General features: G+C 41.1%; 1 protein-coding gene across 8 annotated transcripts in view; it reads right to left on the bottom strand.

The window, feature by feature from the left end:
* The window catches only part of LOC127007872 (glutamate receptor ionotropic, kainate 2-like), a 172,133-nt gene that overhangs the window by 42,683 nt on the left and 121,950 nt on the right, over positions 1-7,500 (bottom strand). For all 8 annotated transcript variants that reach the window (XM_050879298.1, XM_050879304.1, XM_050879299.1 and 5 more), the window contains 3 exons: positions 6,471-6,524; positions 4,557-4,721; positions 4,094-4,246 (listed from right to left, as the gene is read on the bottom strand). In XM_050879298.1, the coding sequence (XP_050735255.1) occupies positions 4,094-4,246; positions 4,557-4,721; positions 6,471-6,524 (372 nt within the window). The remainder of the gene's footprint in view (positions 1-4,093; positions 4,247-4,556; positions 4,722-6,470; positions 6,525-7,500) is intronic.

The raw sequence follows: 7,500 nt of genomic DNA, 5'->3' as shown, positions 1-7,500 counted from the left end.
ATGAGGAGGAGGAGGAAGAAGAAGAGTAGGAGCAAAATGAGGAGGAGGAAGATGAGAAAAAAATAAAAAAAAAAGTATATTAGTAGGAAGAGAAGAAAAAAAGTAAAGGAACCCAAAGCACAGGAAGAAAATTAAGTGATCCAATAAGGGTAAGAAGAAAGGAAGAAAGGAAGGAAGGAAGGAAGGATAAAGAAGAAAGATAGATAGATAGGTAGATATGTATAGTTGAATAGAAGAGAAAAGGAGAGAAGGATCAGAAGGAGGGAAAGAGAAGAGAGTGGTGAAGAGGAGGGAAAGTGAGGGAGGAAAGGAAGAACAATTTGGAGGAGAGGGAAGGAGGTAAGTAGGTTGGTAGACAAGGTTGAATGGAGGAGGAAACAAGAGGAGATTAGGAGGAGGAGGAGGAGGAGGAGAAGGTAATGGAGGGAGAGAATACAATTAGGAAGAGGAGGGAGGAGGGTCAAAGAGAAGATAGTTAGGTAGGGAAATAGAGTTGAATAGAAGAGGAAAGGGAGAGATAGAGAAGGGATAAAAAAGGAAAGATGAAGGAAAAAGGAAGGAGAAAGGACAGAAAAAGGGCGGCAGAAAACAAAGACAGGAAAGAAAGAAAGGAAGAGTTGGATAGAGAAAGAGATAGAAGGATTGAGGAAGAAGGTATGAAGAAGAGGAAGGTGAAGGAAGAGGAAGAAAGAACAGAAAGAAAGGACGGTAGAAAACAAAAACAGAAAAGAAAGAGAAGAAGAGTTGGATAGAGAAGGAGATAGAAGGATTGAGGAGGAAGGGAGGAGGAAGAGGAAGGTGGAGGCAGAGGAAGAAAAGAATGAACACAAAAAAAAGATCGCCAGAAAACAAAACAAAAAACAGAAAAAAAGAGGAAAAGTGGAAGAGTAACATTAAAAGAAAAAAAAACCCACTTATGAGGAAAAAAAAAAAACCAACACCATTGCTTACACTCACAACACATAGCATCCTTATTAGTAGTATTTTCCTGTATGCTTATGTGTGCCCTAGTGTATGTGTGTGACCTTATGTTCATCTCTGTGTATTTGTGTTAATTTATATTTGTGTATTCGTGTATTATCTCTTTGGGTGTTCTTGTATACTTAATTTATTCACTCCATCTGTCAAACGGCCTTCCATTGTCTGTCTATCTATCTATCTATCTATCTATCTGTCTATCAGCCTATCAAACTAGCTATGTCTATCTCTCTCCCTTCCTCACTCCCTCAATCAGTCAGTCAGTCAGTCACTCACTCACTCACTCACTCACATACACTCACTCACTCACTATCTATCTATCTATCTATCTATTTATCTATCTATCTATCTATCTATCTATCTATCTATTTACCTATTTATTCATCTATTTATCTATCTTTCTTAATCTCTTCGCACCCTCGCCCGCCGCCCCTCCTCCGCCATTGTGCCCTTCAAGTGGGTTTTAATATCGAGGGAAAAGTTACGACACAGAGAAACTCGCCTTCAGAATATTAATAAGAGGGTCGTGCTTGGCTGCCCCCTCCGATGTTGTTGTTGTTACTGATGTTATCACGTTGTTTATTTTTATGAGTGTATTTATTTTTTGTTGGTGAAGGTTTATGGGGGTAATTTTGTTTTTATTTTTGTTATTGTTTTTTTTTTGTCTTAAGGTTTATGAGGGGGATTGTCTTTCCTTGTTGTTATTATTTTCTTTATTTTTTTTGTTATTATTTACGATGTTTATTATTTTGGTAAGTTTTATGGGAGCAATTTTTTTTCTTGTTATTTTTTTGGTTATTTCTGTTTTTTGTTATTGCTGTTATTTCTATTTTTATTTTTTTGTTGTTATTTATTTTGTTTTGCTGTTTTTGTTATTTGTTATTAATTTCTGTTAGGTTAATGGGAGTGATTTTGCTTATCTTTATTTTTTGTTGTTATTATTTTTGTTAATCTTAATGAGGGTAGTAATTTTTTTGTTATCATTATCATCACTTCCATTCTTGTTATTTTTTATTATTTTCTGTTATTTTTGTCAAGGTTTATGAGGGTAATTTCAGGCGGGGGGAGGGGGGGAGGGAGGGGGAGGTGGGCGGCATGAAAGAAAAAAAAACGAAAAAAAAAAAAACGAGGAACAACACGCAAAAAATATGAGCTGAGGGAAAAGTTAAGAAAAATTGTTGAACTTTGTGACGTGAGCTTAAAGTTTTTATTATTATTATTATTATTATTATTATTATTATTATTATTATTATTATTATTATTATTATTATTATTATTATTACTAGTATCCTTTTCCTCGCTCCCTCAATATCGACTTTAAACAAATATGAATCCCAGAAGACTTTTTCCTCGGCATTCACTTCCTTTCCCCTCTCTTTCCTCCTCCATCCCTCTCCCCTTTCCCTTCCTTCCCTTTTACATCCTACTTTCTTCTCGTTTTCCTCTCTCTCTCTCCTTCGTTTTCTCCAGCTCTCTCCTTCCTCCCATTCTTCCTCTACCTCTCTCCCCTTTCCCTTCCTTCCCTTTTACATCCTACTTTCTTCTCGTTTTCCTCTCTCCTCTCTCCTTCTTTCTCTTCAGCTCTCTTCTTCCTTCCACTCTTCCTCTACCTCTCTCCCCTTTCCCTCCCTTCCCTTTCACCTCCTACTCTCTTCTCGTTTTCATCTCTCTCTCTCTCCTTCGTTTTCTCCAGCTCTCTCCTTCCTCCCATTCATCTACCTCTCATCCCTTTTCCTTCCTTCCCTTTCTCTTTTTCCTCTCTCTCTCTCTCTCTCCTTCGTTTTCTCCAGCTCTCTCCTTCCTTCCATTCTTCATCTACTTCTCATCCCTTTTCCTTCCTTCCCTTTCTCTTTTTCCTCTCTCTCTCTCTCCTTCGTTCTCTCCAGCTCTCATCTTCCTCCCATTCTTCCTCTCCTCGAACCCTTATCTCCAATGCTTTCCTTCCTTCTTCTCTCACCTTATTCTCTTCTTTATCCTTTCTCTTCACACTAACCATTCTCTTCTCTTTTTCCTTCTCATCTGTCACCTCTCCTCTATTCAGGTCTTCCCTTTTCCTCTAACCCTTCTACTTTACAGACTTTATTTCCCCTTCTTTTCTTTCTTCTCTCTCCATCTTCTCTTCCATTCAACCTCAACTTCCCCTTCTCAATAGCCCTTATCTCCCTTCTCCTCTCCTCTACTTGTATCTCTATCTCTCCTTCCTTCTCTATCCATCTGTCTCTCTTCCCCTTTCCTGTAAACCCCTTTCTTCTCTACCTCTCTTTTATCCTACACTCTCCCCTTCCTGTAACCCTTCTCTATAGCTCTTATCTCCCTTCCTCTTCCTCTTCTCTCCCTATCTATCTCTCCTTCCTTCTCTATCCATCTATCTCTCTTCCCCTTTCTTCTACCTCTCTTCTATCCTACACTCTCCCCTTCCTGTAACCCTTCTCTTTAACTCTTATCTCCCTTCCTCTTCCTCTCTCTCTCTCCCTCTCTCTTTATCTCTCTTCCGCCTTCCACGTGCCGCCCTTCCTCGTCAGTCTCGGGAATCACCTTTTTGGCCCATAATCGTAACATTAGCGCCCTGGACCCACCCGCCGACGAGCCGCCTCCGTATCATCGCCGCCGCTCACACGCCATCAAGGGGGAGGAACAAGGGTGCTGTGGAGCCGAGGAGAGTTAGCGGGATAATGGACTTGCTATAGGAGAGTCGTGTTGGAAGGGGTGATGGTGTGTGTGTGTGTGTGTGTGTGTGTGTGTTGTTGTTGGTGGTGGTGGTGAGGAAGGTTGGTTGTTTCTGTTGTGGTGGTGTGTGGTGGTAGGGTTTGGTAGTATTAGTGGTTGTTGTAGTAGTAATAGAAGTGGTAGTAGTTCCACACTCATAACCACATTTAAACACTCCTCTTTTTCTCCACCCTTCCACACAAACGCCCACCCCACTAATCCCAATCCTCTCTTAGCCCCCTTCCATACCCCTATACAAGCATGCACTCCCTCACACAAACACACAAACATACACAACTTCTTCCAAACATCCTTACCCGCAATACACCCTCCCAACCCTTCCTTACCTCCCCCATCCCTGTCCCTCTCATCCCCCCTCCCCTCCCCTCCCTTCCACCCCGTCACCCACCGAATTGATGTAGTTGAAGAGCGAGGAGCCGTCACCCCAAGGCAGCTCGTGGTCGCAGGAGAGGTTGGACACTTTGAGGGTCGTCGATCGCTCCAGCGCCTGCAGACCCAAAGCGAACACGTGCACGCTGTCGTAGATTAGGGCGGGCTCGACCTGGTGGCGGTGGGGGGGTGGGGGGAGTGAGGGGAAAGGTGGGAATGAGAGATAGAGATTAGTGTAAATATGTAGGTTCTCCTTCACATTGTTTGTTTCAGGATGATGAGGCATTGGTGACTAATACGCTTTTCACCTGCTCGCTCTATCCACCTGTGTCTATTTCATCTCCTCTCACAGGTAACTACACTTGTCTTTACCTGTATGACGCGGCTCTGGTTCAGGATATTGTGGCTAAGGAGTTTCATTTACCCATTCTATTCTCCTGTACAAGCCACCCCATTTCACAGGTAACTACACTTGTCTTTACCTGTATGACGCGGCTCTGGTTCAGGATGTTGTGGCCAATGGGCTGAAATTTCTCCATGTCCTTGAGCACCCTCCTGACGCGGTAGTGCTCCGAGTCCACCAGTCTGAAGGCCGTCATGTTCACGAAGTTGTATTTGAAGTCCTCGAGGTCAAACGTTTCGATGTCCTGCGGCGGGAGAGAAGGAAAGGAGGGTTGAAAAAGGATGTTAGAGGTTGGATAGCTGGGGTGAGGGAGAGGAAGGGAGAGGGAGAGAAGGAAATGAGGGTTGAAAAAGGATGTTAGAGGTTGGATAGCTGGGGAGAAGGAGAGGAAGGGAGAGGGAGAGAAGGAAATGAGGGTTGAAAAGTAGGTTAGAGGTTGGATAGCTGGGGTGAAGGAGAGGAAGGGAGAGGGAGAGAAGGAAGGAAGGGAGAAAAAGAAAGGGTTAGAGGCTGACTAGGTGAGGTGAAGGAGAGGAAGGGAGAGAAGGAAGGGAGGGAAGGAAAGGAGGAAGTGAAGAAAGGGGAGGCAAAGGGAAATAAGAGGAGATTAAAGAATGGAAGTGAGGGACAGATTTACAAGGTGACAGACGGATAGATAGACAGATAAAGAGAAGGAAAGAAAGAGGGAGGGAACGAAGGGGAGGAGGAGAGAAGGGAAGGAAAGGAAGGTTAGGATGTGGTAAAACGTGGAGAAGAGATGAGGAAATGTGAAGGAAAGGAAGATAAGGGATTGTGGAGGAGAGGAGAGATAAAGGAAGAGAGAGAGAGACAAATTTACAAGGTGACAGACGGATAGATAGACAGATAAAGAAAAGGAAAGGAAGATAAGGAAGATCAGGGATTGTGGAGGAGAGGAGAGATAAAAGAAGACAGATAGACATTTACAAGGTGACAGACGGATAGATAGACAGACAAAAAGAAGAAAGATAAGAAAGATAAGGAACCATGGAAAAGGGGAGGGTTAAAGAAAGACAGAGAGACAGATTTACAAGGTGACAGACGGATAGATAGACAGACAAAGAGAAGGAAAGGAAGATAAAGATTTACAAGGTGACAAACGGATAGATAGACAGATAAAGAAAAGGAAAGAAAGATAAGGAAGATAAGGAACCATGGAAAAGGGGAGGGATAAAGGAAGACAGAGAGACAGACTTACAAGGTGACAGACGGATAAATGGACAGATAAACCCCCACATTACAAGCCCTCCTTCCTAGATCATTCCCTTGACATCACTTCCTACAATATCAGGCAATTAGTGAAGCCCCGTCCGGTACAAGCCTTCTATTAATCACTTCCACGGGTTAATGGCCACACCCAGTACATCAATTTTCTGTGAGTAATGGTGTGTCGCAAATATGATGGAAGAAAAGTAATTGGAAGCGAAATATGTTGAATTATATAAAGGTGAAATATAGTTTAAATACCGCTGTTGATTTTTGAGTTGGTAATGGATGATATTTAAAGGAGAGCTTGGAATACTACCGATAAAGACAGACAGACAGACAGACAGACAGACAGACAGTTTTAATTCTTTCCTATTATCAAGCTGACTTCTTCGTATGTCTTTTATTTTTTTATTCATCTTTTTTTATGCTTACTAAATTCTATGCATATGTGTACTTAACTCATTTATATTTTTCAACTGTTCTTTTTTCATTTAACTCAAGCATTTTTATTTTACTGTAAAGGAAGCAGCTCAAGGGCAAAAAAAAATAATAGAAAAAAAAATCCTGCTCCACTGTCCTTATATATAAAAAAAAGAGTTCAGAAAAGTGTCCAAGAGAGATCAATTTCGGGAGGAGAGGTGTCCAGATACTCTCCTCTTCTTTATCCATGCCTAACCGAGTCTTCTAAAAATGTCCTATTCGCTTCTATTATAATGTGTTTTTGTGTGTCCGCTTCGCATCTCGAGGCTCCTTAGTTGGTACTCACGAAGGTGGTGAAGAGGTAGTGGTACTTGAAGTCGTTCATCTGGAGCTGCAGGATCTGGGGAGGAGAGGGGAAAGGTGCGTTATTGTTAGGTGCGTTGATGATGATGAGGATAGTGATGATAATAATGATAATAATAATGATGATAATGATGATAAATATGTTCTAGTTCTTTCCTGTTCTATTCTATGCTTTTCGTTCTAATTTTCGTTCTTTTTGTTAATTCTCATTCTTATTGTTATTGTTTTTGTGCTTCTTGTTCTTGTTTTTACTTCTTGTTCTTCGTTTTACTACTACTACTACTACTACTACTACTACTACTACTACTACTACTACTACTACTATTAATACCACCACCACATCCACCACCACTACTTGTCACCACGGCAAAATAACGGTTGCCATAATTAAAACATGTAGCTCAGCCCTTCGTAACACTTGCTGGTCCTTCTGGCAATGAACTCGCACGCTATTCATGATCATTCAGGCTTCACCGTCCCTCTAGCGGCTTGAATAACTGGGAGGAACACGAAGCAATGAGGTTAACGAAAGGATACTGTCTGACTTGTTATTCTGTTTATTTGTTTTATGGTAAGACGAGGGAGAGAAAAGGGTTAGGAGAATAAAGTAAGGAGTAAGTCCGATATATGCTAACTACCTCCATAAATGAAAGTAAAGATTATGCTAAAGAATTCCATATTTTTTTGACACAACTTATAACATATACACTAAAAAACGCAGTAATATCCACAGCATACTCAGTAGAAAGTGTGTTTGTATATATATATTTTTTGTGGCCAGTGTAGAAAGTATATAGAAATTAATCTATACCCTTAAAAACGCAAAAATATACACAGTTTTCCTGTTTCCATTACTCAAAAAAAATCATAGTCAGTAGATTTTTATTTACGGTGAAGGAAGCAGCTTTAGAGGAAGAATAAGTAAATAGAACGCCCGCTAATCACTGCACCTATCCTGTTTGTTTGTATGTTCACTCTTAATGCAGGCAGTGTAGAGCGAGTTTAGTTTACCG

The sequence above is a fragment of the Eriocheir sinensis genome, chromosome 36 (genome assembly GCF_024679095.1).
Source record: "Eriocheir sinensis breed Jianghai 21 chromosome 36, ASM2467909v1, whole genome shotgun sequence".
NCBI classification, from domain to species: Eukaryota; Metazoa; Arthropoda; class Malacostraca; order Decapoda; family Varunidae; genus Eriocheir; species Eriocheir sinensis.
This window is presented reverse-complemented; position numbering and strand designations above follow the sequence as displayed.